Source organism: Tyto alba, unplaced genomic scaffold (assembly GCF_018691265.1).
Source record: "Tyto alba isolate M040663 unplaced genomic scaffold, T.alba_DEE_v4.0 Super-Scaffold_2, whole genome shotgun sequence".
NCBI lineage: Eukaryota > Metazoa > Chordata > Aves > Strigiformes > Tytonidae > Tyto > Tyto alba.
In genome coordinates, this window is record NW_024881282.1 from 66,659,241 (window position 1) to 66,684,797 (window position 25,557).

General features: G+C 37.5%; 1 protein-coding gene across 7 annotated transcripts in view; it reads right to left on the bottom strand.

The window, feature by feature from the left end:
* The window catches only part of POT1 (protection of telomeres 1), an 86,272-nt gene extending 66,023 nt beyond the window's left edge, over positions 1-20,249 (bottom strand). The window contains exons 1-5 of one of the 7 annotated variants that reach the window (XM_042792899.1): positions 20,142-20,238; positions 19,568-19,733; positions 9,590-9,723; positions 4,577-4,649; positions 3,112-3,203 (exon numbers count right to left, since the gene is read on the bottom strand). In XM_042792899.1, the coding sequence (XP_042648833.1) occupies positions 3,112-3,203; positions 4,577-4,649; positions 9,590-9,712 (288 nt within the window). In that variant the 5' untranslated portion in view covers positions 9,713-9,723; positions 19,568-19,733; positions 20,142-20,238. Of the gene's footprint in view, positions 1-3,111; positions 3,204-4,576; positions 4,650-9,589; positions 9,724-18,501; positions 18,584-19,567; positions 19,734-19,808; positions 20,031-20,141 lie in introns of those variants that run through there. The other 6 variants (XM_042792901.1, XM_042792900.1, XM_033011463.2 and 3 more) reach the window with 6 other exon arrangements.
* Positions 20,250-25,557: the final 5,308 nt, after the last annotated feature.

The following is a 25,557-nucleotide window of genomic DNA, read 5'->3' on the forward strand; positions in this document are numbered from 1 at the left end:
TTCCTTACAGCTAAATTAATTTGACAGAATTCTATCTGTGAAATCATTCATTCACAATCACGACGTGTTACCAACTTTTCCTTCACAAAACCTATGCTGGTTGGAGGAGACACCAGATGTAAACAGAGAAAGGTATCCTACAGAACTTTTTTTTGCTCTCACCCAGACTCTTATTTAATAGACTACACACTATACATAATGTATACTTCTGAAGTTCTACTGCCATGGTGTCAGAGTAAGCATCTTTTGCTGGGAAATACTTCTTAGACTCAGTGATTTCTTCAAAACCAAAGTTTTAACCCATGTGGTTCATGACACAAGCTCGACTATATGCTGACAGAAGCCATATGGTAAATGATGCCAGAAAAAAATCTGCAAAGTACAAGGAACCACATTGCTAAGCAAGACTTCTGAAGTATTTTACAAATTCATTAAAAAGACAGTAAGGATCTTAAATATTTAACATCAATTATTGTTAATATTATTAGTAGTATTGATATTTAATAAAACAAAATATATGACTGGAAATAAAGCAAGGTTAAGAGTGACAGAGACAGAGAAGGGTCTATAAAGATATGCCAGCATCTTCCATGTCCATGGGAAGTTTTCACCTATACATGATCCTGCCTTTTTTTTTTTTTTTTTTTTTTAACTGCTGCACTAGGTCATAACTATAACTTCAAATAAATTTCTTCAACTATTTACTAAACGTTTATAAGTGGTATGTCTTTAGCTTTGCTTTTTATGGAGATAAATTACAGTCATGTCAGTCTGTCCTACATGTTCTGTAGCTTCCCAACCTCTTTACTGACTTCAACTAAAATCTGAGAAGTGATACAAATCTCAACAGCTACACCTCTGCTGAAAAAGAGAGAAACACTAAACTTTTTTGGGGCAAAATACTTTTTTTATACCCATTTCAAGAGGCAGACAGTGTATGTTACCTACTGTTTGAGCGCTGTCTACGTGATAAAAGCATTTATTAAACAATCAGTTCCTTCTCTCTAATTTATACGTTTATCAAATCCATATTACTTTACTCATATTAACAGTGTTGAAAGCACGGGGATTCAAAAGTTTTCAGTGTCTGAATATTTATAATCACATAATTATATAAAAATAGAATGTAGGTCACTAACATTATATAAACACTTCAGCTCTAATTATAGGTATAATTCTTTAAATTAGCAGCTTTGGTCCCATATATCTCATGAACCGATGCATGCATCTTTGAAGCAAATATAATTCAGGGTGTAAGCAACTATACAGAAACAGCAAGATCACACTCAAAAAATATAAATAGATCTTTCCCTCTTAAAAAAAAAAAAAAAAAAAAAAAAAAGAAAAAAAAGAAAGAGCTGGGAACCAAGAAAACATCATTATTTAACCTTAGGTAGAACTACATAAAGAGAATATGCATGTGTCTGAACTGAAATTAAAATGTTCCAACAATTTAGAGCAACTTGGACTTCAAGTAATATTTTGATATCACTCCCTAAGGTCTGCTATAATTTTTACCCTTTTTCAACATACAGCTCACCAGAGTTCAGGTGTACTAGTCCATTTGAACTGAAAAACCCTGACAGAATTCTAATGACGCCATTGCTATTTCTATTTTTGAGAAAGCCCTTTTGTGCATAACAAATATTTCTAGGAATGTGAAAACAATCCCTATTCTCTTCACTAAACAACTTTCCATCTTTTTGATTGAGAAAAACTTTTTAACAAAGCCTGTAGTGACAGGACAAAGGGCAATGGTTTTAAATTGAAAGAGGGTAAGTTTAGATTAGTTAAGAGGAAGAAATTCTTTAATATGAGGGTGGTGAGACACTGGAACAAGTTGCCCAGAGCAGTTGTGGATGCCCCATGACTGGAAGTGTTCAAAGTCAGGTTTGACAGGGCTTTCAGCAATCTGTTGTAGTGAAAAGTGTCCCTGCCCATGGCAGGGGAGTTGGAACTGGATGGTCTTTAAAGGTTCCTTCTAGCCCAAACCATTCTGTGACTTAGTGTGAAATTATTTTGCAAATAGAAAAGCACTAACATGAGCTCATAATGTATTGTACACTAATTTTAATTTGTTATATGGCTAATATTGAAATGTCAGCAAACTGACAGGCAATATAATAAAAATTATTAAGTTAAGGTAATTGTTTTCAGCTTGTTTTTCTTCTTCAGTTGCAACACTGTCTCACAAACTCATAGCTTAACTTGCCAATGTCCTCTACCCTGGAGCTAATCAAGCCAAGTTTGTATTTCTGACAGAGCAGGACACTGGCACTCAGACAACAAAGAAAACCCTGTACATAGTTGTGATTATTATTTTTTTTTGGAAGGCTTTTAGTGTAACTGTCTTTTAAATCAATTTAATTCTAAAATCTGTCTTATCAAATGGCAACAGACATTCAAATTATGAACATAAATGAACGACTTCTCAGTCATCCATATTCATGATCCTTTACTTGCTAGGTAAAAAGCACAGACAAAAGAATTTGCTTCAATTTCATTGTTAGACAGAATTTACATAAACAAATATTTTTTTTTTTTTGGTTGTTTTTTTTTGTAGTTCGTATTTGCAGATTTGAACTGACTGAATAGACTATTTCTAATTTTGGTGATGACTATACAAAGACAAGATAAGAAGTCAACATACATCTGTGGAAAACAGTTCCTAAAATAAGAAAATTTTAGACAGGCTGAGAGAGTTGCGATTGTTCAGCCTAGAGAAGTTCCGAAGAAATCTTACAGTATCCTTCCAATACTTAAAGGGGGCCTACAAGAAAGGCAAGGGGGGAATCTTTATCTGGAAGTGTAGTGATAGGACAAGGGATAATAGTTTTAAACTGAAAGAGGGTAGATTCAATTTAGATATAAGGAAGAAATTCTTTAATATGAGGTTGGTGAGACACTGGCACAGGCTGCCCAGAGAAGCTGTGGCTGTCCCCTCCCTGGAAGGGTTCAAGGCCAGGTTGGATGGGGCTTTGAGCAACCTGGTCTAGTGGAAGGTGTCCCTGCCCATGGCAGGGGGGTTGGAACTAGATGATCTTTAAGGTCCCTTCCAACACAAACCATTCTATGATTCTATGTTTCTATTAAAATGTACATCTATTTTACCCCATGTTGTGTAACTCTTGCACAATCCTCTGCCATTTTTCCATAGATTAAAATATTGATGCTGTTGATCCGTGAAGAGAAGCTATCCAAATCTAGAAGAAAAAAAGAAGAAGTGATTCCAACCACCATACCTTCACCAAAACAAAACAGCGATGGGGAGAGATTTTCAAAATAAACTGATCTACAGAGTCTAACACTTTTTATTACAATTACAAATACAAACAGAAAATCCTTTCAAATAGTTATACAACTGCTTTTATATGTTAACTATATCAAGGAGAATACTCTTCATAGGAAGACCTTTTAAAATGTGCACACCTTGTATATCAGTGTACATTAAACAGAAATGACAAAGATTTCTACAGATATTCCAGCACACAGACATATCAATAAATAGCCTTCCAGGAGGACAGAAGCAGAAACTACGTTGCTATTTTAAAAGAGTTTTCTACCTTTCATTATTTCAGAAACAACACTAATGATTTAAATGCAGAGACTTATTTTTTTGAGGCTGTGAAGAATGTGCAGAAATTCTTGGCCTTCCTGAACAGACACATGAAATTAGCAAGACTCAAGGAAGCTTTGTGTCCCTCTGTGGGAACCCTGATGCCATCAGAGAAACTGAATCAGGTGCCATCAACTTTATTGACCTCTAACACCCGTCACAAGCAGTGACACCAGGTAGGATCTGCACTTCCCAGCCTGCTGTGGAGTCACAGTCACAATTCGTAGAATTAGGAAAGCTCAGAGTGAGCAAGTGATGATTCTCTAACCAATGTATGGAAGGAGCTGAGAATTAAATGGAAAGTTCCCTGAATCCAACATAAGACTCATGACTAATGACATCCTTCTCCTTCCTGGCTGGAAGGGACGATGAGCTTTGCACTTAAAAAGGACATATTATTTTTTAGTATAATTAATTACACATTGAACAACTCAGGTCTTTCAATGTGTTAATGTTTCTACTGATATTCAAATACCCGAGTAATGAGGTGAAATTCCATTTTTTAACTGCTTAGATTACACCAGAATGAAATACAAATATTTTGCTGCTAATCAGTGTACCGACTTATATTAAATGTGCACTTATATAGCATATACTATGTATATAATACAGTAACTATTAAGCGTGCATTTTTCTTAGTTCTTCTTTATGATAAGCAGTTTAAAAACATGCTAGAAAAGTTGTATATATAGCTAATGCATTTCCAGGACAGTATTTTAAAAGATTGTGCAACAAGAAGTCAGCCGAAATATAAAGACTGTACTGTTCCCACTAACTTACCTGGCATAAGTTTAAAACAATTTATTTTTGTAAAGAATGAACACTTTTAGAGAGTTTTTTAAATATAACATTTTACAGAACACTAGAAAAGCAGGTACTAGTGATGTAATAGCATGATGTCAAAAAAAGCGTCAAGAAAATCAACAAAATAAATTTAAAATATATACTTAAATATAGTACCTTGAAGAACAATCTTGAAAAAGTATGTCCCATCTCCAAGTTTTGTTAATGGGTAAGAAAGAATAACTGTTCCCTAAAAAGTAAAAAAAAAAAAAAAACAAAAACACACACATATTGTGAACTAAGATTATAAACGTCTGAGTTGCTAAAGCACGGATAATAGCTGAAACATCTGTAAACTAAAAAAGGTAGAATTAATGTGCTAAGTGCAAATTACCATCTGAATTCTGAAAAAAAGAACAACAGCACTGAAGAGCAATATTTGGGGGATATAACAAAGAAAATATTATATATCAATACTAGTTAGATGCTACTGTCTAGATGATAAGCTTAGACTAAACAATGAAATAATAGCTGTGTAAGTACCTTTTACTAGTTACAATAATATCACAAAACCTGAAAGGGAGCTAAAAAGGTAGGGTGATCAAAATCTTAAAAGATACAGCAGTGTCTCAGAAAATATTGGCAAAAGATTGTAACATAAATATCAAACCAAAATCACAGTCAAGAGATAAAAGACATATACGATGATAAATAATCTGCGAAAAATAAAATAAAAAAAAAGGTACAGCTGGGAGAACAGTGTTACAAAGTTTTGAAACTAGTGACCTACTAATTTGTCAATAAACCTATTAATTTGTCAATAACACAAATGCTCTAAAAGGTGCAAAGGTTCTGTTAATTATGTAGAAAGACTTTCTTTATAGTGAAGTTGAAGTTACAATGAAACAAAAATCACAGATCAGCAACTTCAGCAATGTTAACATCTATGAGGAACAGGTGTTTTATTAGAAAGATGGTATCTCATCAAAAAAGCTTGTCCTTCAACAGTAGCAAAAATGTCAGTCAAATGTATTCTTCCACAGCACAGCAAGCAAAGCACTGTATCCTTCTCAAGGATAAAACCACAGAAATTGGTTCAATAAAGAAAAATACAAAGTTTTGAAAACAGACATAAAGTGTTTAAGAGCTACACAAACAGCACAGGAAATAAAAAGTTTCTTGTAAAGAGATAGCAGGGGCAATCTGTCTATAAATGCACAAAAGCAACATTAAGAGGATAGGTAAATCATAATGATCTTACAGTACACATATTCAGTGGGAAGCTTGACTTAAATGTCAATAAACACTTCTTAAACCAAGTTAGGATAAAATACACAGCACTGAATTGTTACCGTAGAGGCTTTTCAGAGTAAAATTAGTCCTACAACATTAACTGTGGAGGAATCCGAATCAAATTCAACAATTTATTTCACTATCTGTTTTGTAAGGAAATAGTAAGACCCCACAAATCATCTTTTTCCATCCAAAATTTTAGTTTTATTACACTAAAAAAATAGGCACATTGAATTAAGTTTATCATGTACCATATTGCTTATTGCTTTTGAGACAGTAGTAATGCTTAATTTAAGACCAAAATGTAGGTCAAAAAATTATGACAATGTTTTTAAACAGTTTTCTACTTTTTAGATGGAAGACTAAAGAGTTTTGTAAGGAGAGTTAAGTATCAAATACTTATTTTAGTAATATAATGCAAAATAATGTTCTTCTGAGATTTGTCTATGAATACTTACAGAAAGGTTTGCCACTTGTTTTCAAAATTACAACTTTTCTAATCTTATATAGAATTGTTCTTGCTGAAATTGTTCATCTTGACATGTACTCATGGGTAAATAAAATAGTACAGAATTTTTCTTGTAATAGTCTTTGCAATGAAACAGTCATCTCAGGAACACTGTGTTTACATATATATTTTTTTCTTACTAAAGAAATTGCAATCTGCATAAGCATGCTATTTAAAAGTGGAATATATTAACGAGACAGAGACTACTTTCTGACCATTTTTACTTTTTGTTTTTCCTTTTACATCCCTGGTACCTTCCAATGAGTTTTCAAATTCTGGGACCCAATTCTTTGCTATAATAGTCTGGCCCCACCACTTTCCTTTGTATACCAAACACCTACACACTAGTTTGCCTCCTCAGCAGAATTACTACCCACTGCTTTCTCAACATGCCTGAAACTCTTGGGCTTCCCCCACCCGCTTAAGCCATAACCACCAGTGGGGGTTGTGATGCCTGCATACAGCTTACTCTGGACTTCGGAGGATGGAAGGCAACATGGTCACTAAAGCCTGTCTGGAACAGTGACCCAGACACCCTGCTGGTATGCAAATACGACTAAATCAATCACCTTACTCTATAAATAGTGGACAGCCCAGGGCCCATTGAGCTCTCCTGCACAGCAGCAGGCTGCACGCCAGGATCACCCGTGGAGTAGGGACACCTCTCAAGGTCACTCCTCAAGGCCGAGAGATTCCTTGCTGCAACAGACTCTCAGTAAGTGATTAATAGCAAGTTAAACTTTGAAATCTTAACTAAGTGATATAAAGGATTGATTGGGCATATATAATCTTTCAGACATAAATCGTTGACCAAGTCTGGGAATAGCAGTGGATCCAGCTGCACCTAAACTCCTTTCTGAGGAGGAGTTTAGAAAGCAAGGAGGTCCATTCTGAAACTCATGACTCAACAGCAGGGCCTCCCTGACAGTTTTGTCTGACTCTGTCCTCTGTGCAATAAATAATCCAGCATACCTTGCCATCTAATCTTGTTAAATCACTGTTGCATTTACCATTGAACTTTGTTAACTTACTACTTTATATAAATGAAGTATACTGTTGCTTCTCTCTTATGAATGAAGTGCATGACTCCATCTATGACAGCTTCAAACTTCAACAAAACCCACCTTAGCAAAACCTGCTCAAATTCACTCTCTCCCCACAAATCCTACACTGTTTATTAAGCCCATAGACAAACTTTTCCAAACCCCTCCCCATTACATATGCCACTAGCCTCACTCACAAACTGACTATGTGGAATCCCTCTAGTAAAACTGTTTCCTTCCTTGACGCAGCCTCATTCCTCAGTCTCATCCAACAGCTAATTTTCAGGTTTGGTCCAGCTTCACCACAGCAAAATCCAGAGGATCATGAATTAATGGGACAAGGCATCAGGTTTGGCTAATGGGCATCATGACTGAGGACGTATGGACATTGGCTCTGCTGTGTTCCCACAAATTTAAATTTGTATTGTTCATATGGATGACAGAAAGCAAAATAGTTTCAGAAGAATGAGAAGGCTGAGGCACAGAAGCCAAACAGAAACATCCTGGATGTTTTAAATTGTTTCCCAGACACACTTAAAAATCCCACTCTCCCTTCCTCCATCCTCAAAACAGCACCTGATCGCTATTTTGTCAGGTGTGCCATGGCTAAGATAACCTAACATCAGCACATTCTAAGGTTTGCTTCAAGCTCGGCCTGCAGAACTGGATTTTCCTACATATTTAGTGGTGCATTAGCACCAGCTTTATCAGCTCCCCAGTTGCACTGTTTTTATGCCAAGCTTTTTTAGTCATCTACTAATCCACGTTGGCAGCAGCACGAAGTTCTCTTAGCATAAGGCAGAAGTCTGAGAAAGAGTTTCTATATGCTTTCTCTTTCAACAATCAGCTATAACACTGCATGTATGCTTTAAATCATAGCCTGGTAATAATTGTTCTGCTTTCCTAATGGAAACATTTATTTTGGCAGAAACATTTTCCAATTTATAATCCATTTTTGTCTGCTTCAACATTTCCTTTGTGAACAAGAATCCCTGTTCTTTCATATCAGGAGTGCTTGCAGACATAGCTCTTAAAAGCAAGAAAGCCTATATGCCCTGCAGGTGAACAGGGACAGAAAACTACACCCTGAGGAATAAAATCCATGTTTACTAGCAGCATTGGTTATTGATGTTTCCATTTGTTCCTTTACAAGACCTAAGGGAGGCTGGATCATTCTCAATCAAATCGCTTCCTATCACACTCTATTGTTGTCCACTTCCAAAAAGGGCAGTTTTGCTCCTTTGTTTTACCTAATTGCTCTACTCCTGGCATCTCTTTGACACCATAATGAACCAGTCCAGAGAGTAAGAGCAGCAGAGCACTACCCTCTCTTCATCAATATGGACAGCCTTTTGCTAGTTTATTTCTCATGAATGGACTCAATCACTGGGTCAGATAAGCACCAGAACTGGAACTGGGAATATAGAGCTGGGGAAAAATGGTTTTTGGATACAGAAAATCATTAGGCTAGTTCAACTCATATTTTTAAAATATTTGTGCCATTTTTTTAAGAATTCAAGCCACCTAAGGTTTTCTACAGAATTAGCTTGCTTTTTTTTTTTTCCCCTCCCCCCCCTTGGTAACAGACTGAAGGCAAGCCTGGGATGATGTTGATTTCCTGCCACTTGAGCATCAAGGATGATTAAAAGGATTTTCAGAACCATTCACAAAAAAAAGTTGAACAGGTTAAAAAAGAAAATCCTCAAGAATTGACACTGCATTTTAGAGTATACTTGTGTTCAGGATGAAAAAAATATTTCTGCATTTCACTAGTACACTAGGATTGTACTTCGGGACTACTGTAAAATATAAATGCATACTTGGCAATGATAAAAAACCCTAACTGTATCTTGATGCAGGTAGTTGTTACAGAGTCTTCTTTTCATAAAACTGGATATTGCATTGCTTCATACAAGAAAGGAAAACTGCTTTAGAAGTCATTACACCAAAATCTGATCTTTAACAGCATGGTGGTGCTTATTACTATATTTTTAAAAACAAAATACCACTTACCCTCCCCCAGTCCCTCCATTTGCAACAGAGCTTTCTACATATTAATGTGTTTTTAAATGGGTCCAGAGTTTAGAAACTAAGAAAAGAAAACATCTTATAGAATTTAAGTGTGACAATGTAAGAGAAGGGGCAGAACTGTGAATCAATGAAGACAATAGCAACATGCAACAGAGTTCAACAGGGTCATAATTTTGTTGCTTAAGATATGCAACAGATGCACACAAAAACACACAGCTGCAGCAAGTCACCAACTGAGCTGGAATGCGGAGGTCCCTTATAAATATACCAGAGTCTATTTCAAAGTAAGCCAAAATTCTTTCATTAGTAAGTTACCTCAAAGTATTTGTTGGTATGATCAAAGCCTTCTTGCAAATGTCTCAAATCCTCCTTCTGCAAATGGCTTGGTATTGGAGTCTCAGATTTTCCATTAATGATCTTCAGCAACTGAACAGACATAGCTGCTTTATCTAAATAAAAATGATACAGACTCTTAAGCTACTCATCTTGTTCAAATTAAGAGTTACTAGAAGTTGCAGTTCACTCAGGAGTATTTATCTATCTATTTCATAATAAGAAAGTTTAATTACATAAGACTAAAAATCTTCAGAGGGATTGGCATCATGTCTTAGTTCCGTGAATAGCAGGAAGAAGGAAACATTTCCTTGGCAATAGACAGCCATCCAAATGACTTTATTTTGCAAACATCCCAAAGCACTCCACGTGGCAACAAAGTATTACTTTAAATATGAATGCAAAGGGTAATATAAACAATGCGAATATTTTATGTACGGAAATGCACATTAAAAACCAAGCAGAGACTTGAATGACTCCTTTCCAGAACAGGACATGGTTAGAATCTCTATATTCAGCTGTTTGCCTATTAGACAGTTTGACTGCATAAAAGTAAAACATCTGTCATTTTAACATATAACAAACAAAAAATGCTTATGTGCAGATTAAAAAATTTGATTGAAGTATCAACTAAAGAGTAATAAAATAAGAAGGGCATCTACAAACTGCTAAGTAATGAATGCACTGGAAAAAAGCTAAGAAATGTCTGACTATTAATGTCTGACTTGTCTATTGTTCTCACCATGCTAAAAGTCAATGAAATAAATTCTTGGTGACATCACTGTTATAATACTGAGAATGGAGAAGAGTAGTCTATTATACTGAAGTCACACATATGAGAAACGTTCTATCAATAAGTAGTTACTGCTGTATTTTCTTGAAACGTGGTCCTTTTTCTTGGGCTATCTTGTTTTCTGCTGTAAAAGTTTTATTTAAAGCAGGTATCTACAGAAAAGTCAAAGCATTATCAATCTTCTGTTTTCAGTAAGTTTTAATGAATTTCACAAAAAATGCTTTCTGTTTTCTAAAAACCCAGTTTGCAGTATTACCTCCACAGCCCTAATTTCAGACAGTTTTAGCAATTTTTATACGACAGTTAAGAATATAAAAAAAAAAATATACGTTTCCTATACTTTCAGATGGACATAAAAACTTGGTATTCTATTAAACAAAAGTTTAAATTATGTCTTCATTTCAATTCAGAAGTGCTTTTTCAGTACTAGTCATACTGAATTCTTACAAAATATTCACTTACAATTAAATGGAAACATGAAGTCGTTGAAACACGGAAAGATCACTGGATCATAAGTTACAAACATAAATCAATGCATATAGGTGCAGACACTCAGCAGTAGTATATTTTTAAAAAAACACCTTATTGTTCAGCAAAATCAAAATTCCACCTTACTGTTACTCCAGTATCCAAAGATAACAGACTACAATTAATACTCAAGACTCTTTCTCTAGCTGTGAATGACCATCCTTTCTCCTTCCCCATTTTCCAGGAAACTCCCCAGCAGTGTTATTCTTGTCCAATAGATACTATCAAAAATTCACATTCACTAATGAGAACCCTATTAAATAAAGTACTTTGGTTCAAGGATCTCTCAGCCAAAATGACTATATGTAGAACAACTGGCTTTTGTTTTGCTCCTAGCTTCCAGTTTACATACCAGTCTCTTGTTGTTTGTCCCAGACTGCACCTTTTACTTTGTCACATACAGTAGCAAGTGAAATGTTGGCCATAATGTACATTAATTTTAAATTTGCAATTCTTAGAAGACTAGTTAACCTTTCACTAGTAATATTAGCTTTTTTCCTTAACATTTAAGAGTTAAAAAGCAGTCATAACAAAAGAACCTCTGGTTTCTTAAACTATTGTATCTACTCAATAAAGCAAGCATTTAAAGCAAAATACATTCTGCCAAGTCTGATAAATATCATATCTCAAATAGGAAGAACATTAGTGCCTGTCTCGAGAGTAATATTTTAAATTGTAGCTTGGACTTTGAAAACTGGTGCTCACCTACTCCAAAATACTAAGCAGCCCCAAGAACTCGTGAGACTCAGGAACACAAAAATAACAAGGCCACACTGCTCTGCATCTTCCCTGCTTACAATATGTATTCCCCTACTTTATAACTTAAGTCAACAAGCAACTTGTTTCTGTCTAACTTCACAGTATGCATGAAATAAGGAGGCCTTACAACATTTAGAAGACGCAGAGGCTGCAGGAGGTACCATTACCCAAAACACCATAGATTCAGAATAACAGACAGAGCTTAACAAATACTGATGAATAAATTTAAGAGCTTGGCTATTAAGAAGATAAGACTCAAATAGTTTATTACCTAGGATATGTGCAGAAAGAATTTATTTAGGGGACAGGTAACTGGACAAGTATTAGCTACAGTTATAAATTACCAACCTTCACCTCAGTAATTACCTCTGTAACCTGTCCCAATTGCAAAGCAGAACACATTAGCTTACACCTCAAATGAATAAATGACAAATTTAACCCTAATTACTTAAGCTTTTGAATCTTTTGCCTCATAGAGAATTTTACTCTTCTGAAAGGAACCCAGAAGACACAAACAAGATCAATTACCTGGAATGGACAGCAGGGCAGGGAGCTTCCATACATCATAAAACAGAAATAAAATCTCACTCTTTTACTGGCATGAAACCAAAATATTATCAAATGTCATTATATGATATGAAACAGTAGATATTAAATTCTTACAAGGGTTCACAAAACTCTAATTGAAATCTCAATACCCTTCTCTTTCATAAGATCTGATGGCCAAGGAGCTAGAAAAACACAACACCCCCCACAAAACCCAGCGGTAATTGTGTCAACCAATTTTGGTTTCAATGCTAGTGGTTTGGGTTTTGGTTTTTTTTTTTTGTTTTTTGTTTTTTGTTTTTTTTTGGGGGGGGGGGGAGGGGGGAGGAACAGGGTGGGCCACAACACATTAATCAAGGGTGAAGTGTCAGCAACATGCATGACATTTTTTCACTCCTGACGTAACCTCACCAGTGAGCTGGAGAATGCACTGGACAAGAGTTCTGCCTTCTGACTGTCTGCGCTATTGTGGTGGGTTGACCTTGGCCAGTTCATAGGCACCCAGGCCACTCACTCATCACCCCACAGCAGGACAGGGGAGAGAACAGGAATAGTAAAAGCAAAAAAAAAAAAAATATGGGTCGAGATAAAGACAGTTTAGTAAGCGAAGAAAAGAGGAGGGTGAAAAAAAAAAAAAAAAAAACAAAAAAAAAAAACAAACAACCCCCAGAAAACACAAAACAAGCACTGCACCTCTCAGAAGCAGACTAGTGCCCTAACAGCCTCTGACCAAGAGCTCCCTTGGAAGACCTGATAAAAAAACACAGTTTTTATTAATCAGCATGACTCTATATGGTGTGGAATCTCCACAGCTGTCCCAGCTGCACCACCTCCAAACTTCTTGTCCAACCTCAGCCTACCTGCTGAGGGAAGCAGAGGGAGAAAGAGAGAAAGCCTTAGTGCTTTCTTTCTGGTGTTCAGCCAGAGCTGAAACATTGGTGTGTCATCATCAGTGGTTTAAGTCACAAATCCAAAGCACAGCACCATACATACCATTATTAAGACAGTTAAATCCATCCCAGATAGACCCAATATGTACCTCTAAAACGTATCCAATAGGATATGGTGACACCCCATGGAAAGGACGCATACTGGAGCAGTTGGTGAAGAACTGCAGCCTGTGGGAAGAACCCATGTCGGAGAAATTTGTGAAGGACTGTCTCTCATGGGTGGAACTCCAAGCTGGAGCAGGGAAAGACCATGAGGAGGAAGGAGTGGCAGAGATAAAACATTATGAACTAACCACAACCCCCATTCTCTGCCTCCATGTGCTGCTCGGGGAGGGGAGGTAGAGAAGTTGAGAGTAAAACTAAGCCCAGGAGGATGGAAGGGGTGGAAGAAAGCTGATTTTAGACTTGTTATTATTTCTCATGATCCTGCTCTGATTTGATCAGCAATAAATTAATTTCCCCAAGTTTGAGTCTCTTTTGTGCATGATGATAACTGGTGAGTGATCTCCCTGTCCTTATCTCGTCACATGAGCTTTTCACTGTATTTTCTCTCCCTGTCCTGTTGAGAAGGAGGAGTGATACAGCAGCTTGGTGGGCACCAGGTAGCCAGCCAAGGTCAACTCACCACAGCACAGAGTTGGGCGGTACAATACCAGACAGGTTTCAATTTCTACTTGAGCTGAAGGAGAGGCAAAAGCCTGGTGCAGAGATACAGATGCTGTTCTGTCTCTATTGACTGCTTTAACTAGTGAAGTATTAGAAGTTAAAGTGATACAGGGCCTAGATAGGAACAGGGGATGTAAGGGTTAATATGGGAATAGCAAGAAGGGGATGACGAGGGAAATAGTCGAGATAAGAGTTTGCCTAGCTTGTACGAGGTGTTTGTGTTGCTCGACCACTATCTCCTGTTTAAGTAAAAAACCTCCTCCACCCCTGAGTAAGTGAAGATGTTTGTGTTGATCGACCACTATCTCCTGTTTAAGTAAAAAGCCTCCTCCACCCCTGAGTAAGTGAAGATTACCCCACAACCGGCACAAACCTGCTCTGCGGGTCCAGGGGGTGACAGAGACTGCGCAGGAATTCGGGGTGAAAAGTTCAGCACCGAGGAAGAGGAGATACTTCCTCCCATGACCACCACCCAGTCCTTCACGACCCCTGCCCAGGACCAAAGGAACTCACTGCGCAGACTCAACTGGGAGGAGATCATGGAAATGCTAATTTTAATACGAAGAGGGGATAGGTGATGCATATGTATAGGCGTACTGCGAAATATTATGAATATGTAATCATTTGCTCTATAAATCTAAGGCAACGGTGCCACATGGTAGCACACATTAGGAGGAGTGATCCCCTGTGTGCCCAGCGCTGAATAAACATACCTACTTTACAATCTATCAGATTGTGGAGTCTGTTTTCCGCACGTCAAAAGTTCCTATAAAATATCACTAACTGAAAATGATGCCTTTACCTGTATGTTTTGAAAACATGAACCACAATAGCATTGTCATTAGCTTATTAGGATTTCAAGCCTCTAGTGAAAAGAGCAACTAGAAGTCTTACAAAGCTTTTCAGTTCCAAGTATCTACTTTACACTATATTCTACCAGGCTGAGAAGCTGATCTATTCCACCTAGAAACAGTCAACTTCAAAGTTAATCAGCAGTATTGATCTTCATCTAGCAACACTATAATGAGCTAGGGAGATGTACAACACAACAGATTAACACTTTTTTTATATTGTTCTCTGTTACGGTACTTAAGCAATTAAATAGACTTTTCTGTTTTGTTTTGTTTTTTTCCCCACAAAGATGTCTAACAGCAAGATGCATTTTGTTACAATTCAAACATCATTGTTAAGACACAGAAAGGAACTGAGGTTTATAAACTCATCTCTCTGATAATTACCCTCAGATTCTGCATCCCCCTTGCTTTCATTTAAAAAGAGCCTTTGCCATTTATTGCAATGGGACAAATATTCCACATGTGCCTTCAAGGTTACAAAGGAAAATTTCTAAAAAGGAGCCATATGTAGGCTGATGCAGTGGGACCTGCCCATATTATTTACTTAGTGCATACTCCTAAAATTTAGGACATGTAAGCAAATAGTACTGAAGTAGAAGATTTTTTTTTTTTTCCCAGATCTTAAATTTCTGTACACACAAACCTCATGTATTTTAACTGCTAACCACTGAAGATCCTGGATTCTTGTTCTCTGCAATTAAAAAACAAGGATGCGAGTATCCAGCTCTAAGAGCTACAAAAGTAAATTTTCAAAACCAAACTGATACAGCACTGGCTTCCCATATCTACATGAAGATAATCTTTAGTGCTGCCCTTGGTGTTCACAGCTCTCCTGAATAGCAACCAAGTGAAAATAAGTCTGTCAAGTGTCTGTTGTTCTCAAAAAAGGCTGACTTCAGAACACTGACAAGAACCAAGTCTGATGCTCAAGAAGCCTGTAAGTGGCATAAACAGAGCTATTCATAGGGATGGGTGGTAAAAAAGGAGTCTGCAAGAAAGATAGCCTCACGGTACACTCCTGAAACAGGATGGATACACAACACACACACACAGTAGAAGGAAGAAGGCAGCAAACTACAAACACCTTTTGTCTCCCAGTAGCTGAAAGTGACAAAAATATGGAAAGAGTGCAACGAAAAAGCTTAATAATTTTAAAAAGCAAAGACTTATTTGAAAGGATGTACACTATATAAGAACCCCCAAAGAATATCTTGGAAGACGAATGATATGTATCACTTGCTTAAGCAAGTGAAATATAACACTGAGGATGGCTATGGGCTGAACTTTTATGTGCTGCTCTGCCCTATCTTGGATTTTCTACATCCTGGTTTTGTAGACCTTAAATTTCTGACAGTGGAACAATCTACAACAGACTAGTTCTGTCTTAATTGCCTACGGAATATAAACATGTATTACAAAAGCATAAAAACCATCTTAAACCACAGTATACCAGAAAACAATTGTCTAGTAGATAAGGCTTTGAGCAAGGGTTAACCTTCTACAGAAATAAGCAGTCGTTTTACATTTTTTTTTTGTCCTGGAATGAGGACATTCGTTATTCCATCAAAATACTGCAGTCACAGAACACCTCTATCTCTAAGTCCAGAAGCAAAAGAAAAATTCCTGTAAGACATCTGAATGACTTTACCTCATCCTTTCCACTTGCAGCTTGAGAGTTTAAACATCCACAGACCTGAATTAGACAACTAAGTATGGTCTGGGGTGCCTGCATAAGAAACAAGAAACCTTTCCGGCTCATGGTCTTTTCATCAGTTCACACAGAAAGCAAAAGAATCAGCATTTCCTTTTATGTGCAGCACACCCCATTTACAAGTATAGTTACCCCATTTACAAGTATACAGGCTCTGAGAGCCTGGTAAGTAACTTCAGGATTTAAGACTAAGTATACACCCAAAGGCTTATACACTTATAGAATCAGACAGTGGCTCTGCAAGAGGTTTAAAGACTGTAATTTTTGAGCTTTGGACCGCAAAACAGGGCGGTAGGAAGAACCTGACCATTTAAGTCTTTTTGTGGAAGCCTTACATCTTTTTTCTCTAGGCTTTTCAAACTTTCATTACAATTAAAAAAAAAAAAAAAAAAAAAAAAAAGAATAATCTTAAATTATGTTTGGAAAACCACCAGAAATTAAACTCTCGGATTAGTCGTAACACCCTTCAGTGCACACTGAAAATCATTAAGAAACCACAAGCTGCAGTTGCAAGTGAAGTTAATACCACACAGCCACAAACAATACGGAACTGTTGACAGGAACAGCAGCGCAACATGACTGAAAGACAGGAAGAAAAGAAAAATAAACCACATAGGAAAGGCAAATTTGTTCTTATCGTCAAGACAATTCATCACTATTTCTCCCCTTCCCCCATGTTTCTCTAAGCAACATGAAATAGCCAAATTTTCTATGCCAATTAAAAGATTTCAGTACAAAAAGCTGTAGGTAGCCAGCTCAGTATACAAAAAAGTTCTCATACACTGTCAAACTAAAGGTATAAACATGCCTTATAATAGTGTAAAGACCCAGGGAACATTCTGCCAGTGGAAAACATCTTATTAGTCATGAAAGATTAAGTCAGCCTCCTGTTAGAACCAGGAATCTCTCCATCTACTTTCTGAATATACAATTTGCTCAATTGTTTTGAGCAAGGAGAGTCTCTAGGATTCAGTGAAGATCAAGCAAACTTTCACAGATGGTAACAAATCAGAAGAAAACTCATTTCACTAGTAATGGAATGATGTCCTATAAATTTCATATATCTGAGACCATATGAAGAATAAATAATATAAGGAAAATAGGGTAATGACAGTCAGAGTTAGTAACTTTTTTTTTCCTTCCAGATCAAGAGAAACAAGCATCTTCTGGAAGCGGACAAAGAAATCACAAAGCAAGACTCTTCCCTATTGTCTTTATCTGATGAATAAGTCCACCATATTTGTCTTTCACATCTAGTTCTCCAAAACATTACAAATCTGCTATTTCCTTCAGTAAAAATTCATCAAGACATATTTAAAAGAAAAAAAAAAAAAAAAATCAAACTTGAGCCTCCAACAGCACCCTAAATTATAAGTAAGATTCAAGACAAGCTTTACCACTTTTAGATCATGCTGCCAAAGATTCAAAGTATAACTGAAATATTACAGACAATAGAACTCCATTGTAAAAACAGCAAGCCCCTAATCCTAAAAAAAAAACAAGTCTGAAAAGTAAGCATATTAATATTCTCCATCTTGACTCCAGAATTAACTTAATGGAGGAGGAGGTCAAAATTGGATCTGTTCTTCTGTTACGGCTTATCATCATAGTACATCAATCCGGTGCACAGGATAGCAAGTAATTAACACCTCTTTTCCTGGATTACTCGGATCCACCCAACATTTAAGCCTTTGCTCAAACCAGAAATACACACTAATGGGTCCTGATAGCAGCTCTCACTACAACAAATGGATTATTCCACTGTAGCCTCCTCTAGAACACAACTTTTCTTCAAGACCTAATGAGAGGTTAGCTTTGGAGCAGAAAAGCTAAGAAAACACATGAGGTAATAAGTAAATTGGAAAGATTACTGTCTTCTCTACAAACAAGAAATACTTCAGTGATAGATGAAAATTACATAAAGGGGATTTAATGTCATTTTGGGGACAGGACGCTGTAGCAGTCAGACACATTAGGAGACTCCTTATCTATCAAAGCAGATGCTACTTAGAGAGACACACATAAACTCATTCTACAAATTAGAGAATAAAACACATGACTGTGTGGACCTCTGGAGGAAACCTCACCAGAGTTTCATGAAGAATGAACAGCCAAGAGCATCAGCATCTTACTGACGTGGTCAGACAAAATGGTAGATATCTGAAGCCCCTGTAAACACAAATACTACTCAGTGCAATATTTGGGCTAATTGTGCAAAAGTTAAAGCAATTACAAAATAGGCAATGCACACATATATTTTGACATAAAGAGCCATACGCTCTTTATATAGTTTATGCAAAATTTTCTCATAGAAATTAACTTTTACACCATTGAACAAAGGAGTCAGTACAGAACTACCATAAACTCAACCTACAATCAGTCACAAGAGAAATTTTTTGTCATACAGAAATCTTAATGACATCAATTGTTCATGAAGAACACTCTGTAGTTTAGATTTTTTTGTAATAGTCTAATCTTGTAACTTGTGATTTCCTTGAGAATTCTCAAGGAGAGAAAACACCACATCAGTTAACTAAAACAGAAGGAGAAACCAAGTTATCAGTGTGACACATCTTATTCCCTCAGCTGCAAGGCTTCTGCTTGCTGTTGCTGCAGATCTTCAGGCACTTAACTTCTGGAAATAAATCCTAGGCTATTCTGACTCTTAATAACACAGGCGATACTTAACTTTCACTAGAATACAACTAGAATTCTCAAAAAAAAAAAACAACAAAAAAACCCCACACAAAAAAAAAAAAAAAAACAAAAAACAACAACAACAAACAAACAAACAAACAAAAACCATGGCCAAACCCAACATCTCCTCTATTAATTTCAGACTAAAATTTACTAATTTGATACTGAGCAAGAGACCACAATCAAATTGTGAGAAAACCCGCCCTTTTTGCTCAACCAGTGAAATCTCCTGGTTGCCCTATAAAAAAAAGTCCCTGTTGGGGCAGGGGGCGCACCACTGCGCCCAGCGCTGTATTCTTTGCTCCACTGACATTGTCCCCAGATAAAACATTTCTTCGATATACGCGAGCTTGTTTCTCACAAAATGTTACCTGAGAAAAACAGTGTCTCACACTACCGTTATCTCAACAGTATTTCAGCTCTAGAAAGCAGCCACACAGGGCAAAACAAACAGACCTTGGAAGACAGGGCTACAAAGCAGATCCTTTTATGATGTGAACTGTAACCACTTCTGGGAGGCAATAAAGCAACTGGAAGAAGCCGAGATCTTTAAAACAAAGTGCTCAGATGTACGAGCACAGGCGTATTAACACCAGATATTTATTTTCAGTACAGTCAGTGCCTACAAGGAAAAAAAAAAAAAAAAAAAGAAAAAATAACAGTAAAGGAAAGGAGAAAAGAAACCTCTAATCCATACAGCACTGTGCTTGTCAAAGCGGGGACTCAATTTCCACAGCAGAGACCGTGCGCTGGGTAGCTCGGGGAGGGAAGGACGGGGCACGATAACCGTAGGTCTGACAGGGGAAAGCAAAGCCCAGCAGAGCGCCGGGGCGGCACAAGGCAGCGACCAGGGCCGGGCCGGGCCCGCCGGGGCGACGGCGGGATCTCCGGGCTACGAGAGACGCCCTCTTCCGCAGCCGGCCCGCTTGCCCGCCCGCTCCCCTCAGCCCTGCGGAAGGGGCGGAGCGCCCCGCCCCGCCGCTACCCCGCAGCCGCCCCACGGGAAAGGCGTCCCGCGGAGCCGCCGTACCTGCATCCCAGAGCGGGGCAGGGAGCGCCCGCCGCCGCCGCCACCACCGCCGCCGCCGCCGCACCCGCACCCGCTCCCGCTCCCGGCTGCCCACCCCGCCTAACCTGCCGCACCGCGCACGCGCGCCGGCGCCGCCGCGCGCCTTGCCTGGCTGGTGAGGGGGCGGAGCGAGCATGCGCCGTGCGCGGGACGGACTCCGCTGCCCTCACCGGATGAGCGGGCAGGGGGCGGAGGGAGGCGGGAGGGATGGCGGCGGAGTGTCCCACCGGCGGCCTTGTCGGTGCGGGCCCTGCCGGCGGCTTCCCCCCAGCCGGGCCCAGCTCGCTCGGGCCGGCGGCGGGTTGGGGTAGGCCCGAGGCAGCGCCGCCTCGCAGCCCTCGCGGGAAGGGGTGCCCGGTGCTGGCAGGGCCCAGTCCGCGACCTGGTTCAAGCTATCACCTGAAGGTTAAAAAGTACGAGGGGGCGGGGGGGAAGAAAAAAAGCCGTCCTACTTGGAGGCGTCAGGCCAGACTTTGCAAAGCAGTATTCCTTGTCAGAGGCGTGGGGTCCCTCAGGCTTGCTCGTGTTTGGATGCTGCAAGTTGACACATGCCAAGACCCCATTTGCCGTGGTGACCAATTAAAAATTACAGCATACGTGGCTCAACATCACAACAGTAAGGCTTGGTACTTCAGAGATTTCAGCTTTCTCTCTCCAGTACCTCAGAGATTTGTCTTTTGCCAGCCTGCACTCGCTCTCTTCCCCTTCCTCATCTCTGCAGTCCTGGGTATCTGGGACACCTTTCCTTTTCTTGTTTATCATTGCCTAGTGCCTTTTTAAAAAAGTCCCACTGGAAATAATTTTCTCCTTTCTCTGCCTGTAAATCTTTTGCCTTCACAACCATCCCTCAATTCAGTTAAGTCTCTGAAGTGTTTCAGTTACACTTTGAATTCAAATTTAAAAATTGAGACTTAAATCCATCCATGTTCAGGAAGCCTCTGAAGCGGGGTTCACTGACATTTATGCTTTGTACACATTTTCATTGTTGACAGCCTTTTCTGGAACAGGTTTCTTTGATCATCACTGTTCTCACTAATTTTTAATCCTCTACCTTCCATAGTGTATTAATGTAGCATGCTTGATTATAAGCAAAAATATTATTAAGACCTTGTCATACAGGCGTGATGAAAATAGCCCATAGTCAGAGCTAAGATGGAGCTGGGAATTTAAGCTCACCTGGTTACCTGGAGGACTAAAGATCTGTCCATCTCAAGAGCCAACTACAGCAGAGCAGATAGGCTGAGAAGATTGCTGTCACCTGCCCAAGTCCTTTTTTTCTATCGAAAGGCTTGGAGAAATCAACCTTATTTTTAGACAATTAAGTTTGGTCAAGCAATCATTTCTGGTGTAATACTGTCTGTCCTCTCTTATGACCTCTATTTTTAATTCCACATTTTGAAAGCAATAGTTTTGATCACAATTAAAAATGTATCAGCAAAATAATTTGATAAAGCACTGAAGGATACAATCAGGAATTAAACATTTTTAGAGCCCTTTATCACTAAGTAAAAAAACAAATGGAAAATTTGAAAATGAAAAGCGAGAGAACTCTGCTTTAACCCACTGACGTGCTTCTCTTTCCTGTTTTTTTTTTTTCATGTCTGTGAAAGATCTGCTTAGCAATTATGGTGAAGTGAAATCATGGAAAGCTTATACATTATAAATTAATTAAAAATCATTTGGAAGCAGCAAGTTGCGCTCCTGAGTAATTTAAATGGTTACTTGATCTTCTCAACTTACTTCTCTAATCTTTAGCTGCTTCTGTTCCCATCTCCCTTTTCTAAATCTACTATTAAATTATTTCATAAAGTGATCTCAAAGCTAGAGGAATTTGAGTTTTGTACGTGCTGTCCTGCACAATCAAGAGAAAAATGAAGGAGAAGCTGGATATAAGCAGAGTTTTGATAAATAAAGATAGATCCCTGGTTTATGTATTGACAACTGTTGTTGGGTCTGTCAGAAATTTAGCCTGAAATCTGTTTATTTTCTAATACTGTTTTTTTAATGATAGTCATCTTCCTCTTCAGTTACTTATTTTTTTCCAATAAATTATCCGGTTTCTGCCAGTAGAATATTACAGTCAATATGAGAAGTTAGATAAACTATATATTGAATTACATTCCATCAGAAGGTTATTTTTAATGTTCCAGTATATACTGTATGTTCTCATGCTACTTGTTGTAATCTTGAAATGTGCTGCAATTTCTACATATCATAGTAGAAAATAATAGCTCTGCAGACAAACAACAAACCAAAACCCTCAAACCCCAGAATTCTGATCTTAACATTGGTTTACTGTGTGTCTTTCAATAAATCACGTTTAAAGCTTTCACTACTAAACGAAAGTTCATAAATAAATAACAGCATGGTAGCCTGGTTTCTTAAACTTGTGTTTTGAAAATGAGGGGCTTGCAAAGAGAGTCCACAGGTAACAGTTGCCTGTGCTGCTAACCAGTTTAGGAATTCTTGAAAGCCCCAAATACAACTGAAGTTGTGATCCCACTGAAAATAATTAAAACTTTCCATTCACTTTAGCAAGATGAAATTTCCCCCAGTGCATCGAGAATGGATGTAGCATAAGACACTGAATCAAAGTTTTCAGAAATATCAGCCTTATAAAGTAAACCAATACCTAGTCACCCGAGCTCCTGAAGACTTCTTTTAATAAGGCAGGAAACTAAATGGTTTGGGAAACTAATCTCAAGCTCTTTCGCAGGCTTCAAGTTTTGTTTTGTTTTTTTTTTTTTTCAAATTTTTGGATCCATTTGAAAATACTGGGCAAGATTTTCAAATGTTTTGAAAAGCACACTGCAATGATAGTCAAGTCCATAAATAATACTGAAAATTCTATCATTTGACCTTGTTTTCCTCCAATATTTTAGTAAACAACAGCAAGAGAATTGTCCTATAGGAATATAAGCTGCCTCCATTAGCAGCTCTCTTGGGGTAATGTTTTCCATGTTCAGCATGAGACATTTCACAGGATGCTGATACAACATTAAATGTTAAGTATATACTCAGGTTCTAAATAATGCAGGTCTCAAAAAGGATCAGCTTTCATTTAATTTGAGAGCTATTGTGAAACTATTTCCAAGTATCTCCACAACTAAAGGCATCCCTTTGCTACTCCTTTAACTTTGTTTTGATGACAGCACTTGATTTTTTGGTAAAGTTTTATGGATACAGGCCAAATTCAGTCAGTTATGAGGCAGAGAGCCGTTGCATTACATCTGAAATAATGTGTTGCTTGTTAGAATTGATAAGTTAATAGATGTTAAAAATCCAGATTTATTAAAAATACTGAAATAATCCAGTATAAATGTATAATAATTTCTATATTATTTCAAATAATGTATTTTGACTAATTAAATCTTCATAAACATAGTTCATGTGCAATGAGTCAATAAGAAATCATGATTATAGCATACTACTCACAACAGTGCTGTGCTTAAGTGATTTTCTTTCTGTAAACGCCGTCAGACCCATGAGTTTTTTGTTTTCACTGCTAGCAAAACTGAAATTCAGAGGCCAGAATTAGTCTTTTGAAATAAATATATATGAAGTACTAAAATATGTAGTTCTTTACTATTTGTGTTATATTAGTGTTCTATGTAATTGAACCTCACTTACATGGATATAGCTTATGTGGATGTAAAAATAAATAGAGTATACATTAAATAAGTATTTAATGGGTAGACTATGGTAATTTAAGGAGCAAGATTTGCAGAGGAGGATAAACCTTTTATTAGACCAAATCGTATAGGCTATAGATTGTACGAGTTTTATGATAGCAGTGGAACACTTTCACAGACTATTGCTGGTATTTCACTAGCTCACTCACAGAGCAGATTCATGACTGGCTCCCTGACAAGCAGAAGCCAGCTTTAAATAACTCACTAATGGAGTAGTGGGTGAAGAAAAACTCATTCTGGGCAGGAGACAATTTTCTCCTATATTTAGGGGATAAGGAAAAGAAATGGGAGAAGATCCAATGAAAAGCAAGAGACTAAATGTAGGCAAAGGAGTGATGAAGGTCCACTGCTGTGATTCTGCTTGTGTCAATTCTGTGGTTCAGCAACTGTAAAATATATCTGAAAATCTCCAAGTTTTCTTGTAAAAGAAGGTGATATGTGATATGTGGACTCTTTCACAAAGGAATAGTTCCTGTGCCTAATGACTACTTCAGAACTTACTCATGTTTTGAGCATTAAGAAGACGGATGTTGATAGAATATAAAGGTTTATTACAATAGTGTAAATTTTGGAACCTGACCCAAATCTGTTTGAAGTCAATGTTAATCTTTCCATTGCTTTCAAGGGTTTCCTATGCATCAAACCATCACAGATACTACAGATTAGATTTTTGTTTGCCAGTAGTAAGTGCCTCTTTGTTTAGAAAGAGACATTTTTCTTTTCTAAATTAATACACTCATTAAGTATGCTTGCTCCATGGTTGTGTTCTTAGCTAATTTGCTTAGCAATAGGATTTTATTTTCTAATGAGGCACTTATATGGGTATTTCTAATGAGACACTATAATGGGTATTTGTTATCTCTTTGCATAGTAGTTTTTCTGTATTTTAAATTAAATACTCTAGCTCTAAGAATGTTGAAATGTTGTTCTTGATTCTAAAACCTCAGCTACCTGACTATAGAAGTTTGTGCTTCCGTCACTGATGCTTATAAGCTTATACTGCCTAAGAAGGCTAATGCAAAAATAAATCTAATTTATATAATTTCCCTGGGAGTTGATGTGTTAGTATGACACATATCCTGGGAGTAAGATAATGAAAAGAATCCCCAGCATTTCAGAAGCAATGGATCTTTTGTTGCAAACACAGGAATAAAACCAGGAATATCTTAAGATATTTCTGCAAGAAAAGCACAACATTTATAGGTACAAGGTAATTAAAAACAAAATTACATCACTGAGGTGTTTAATCTTTGAAGTGCTTGTACTTAATGTCAGAGCATTTGTTTGTCCTTTCACTGCATGTGAATTTTGCTTCAGTTGGAAACAAGAGCAGACAGGAACATAGGCACATATTTTCAAGGAAGTCATTAAAAGAACTTATTAAAGGGTGCAATTGTGTGAGCACAGATAAATAGAACTATTTCTATAAGACCTATTTAAGTTTTACTTGTAAAATGGTAAAGTGTTTCTTGCTCTGCTATTTTCATTAACTGAAGCAATTGCTTTTCTATGACATATAGTAAAACCTGAGAATTTTTCTTCTGATTTTTTTAATAGAATTCTTTATGAACCAGTTTATTTGGAAAATTAAAATACTTCAGTTTAAGGAATTAAAGTCTAACTATGGTTATTGTCACAGGTATCGTTGTCCTCCCTGTGGAAATCTATAGATGCCATCACGAACT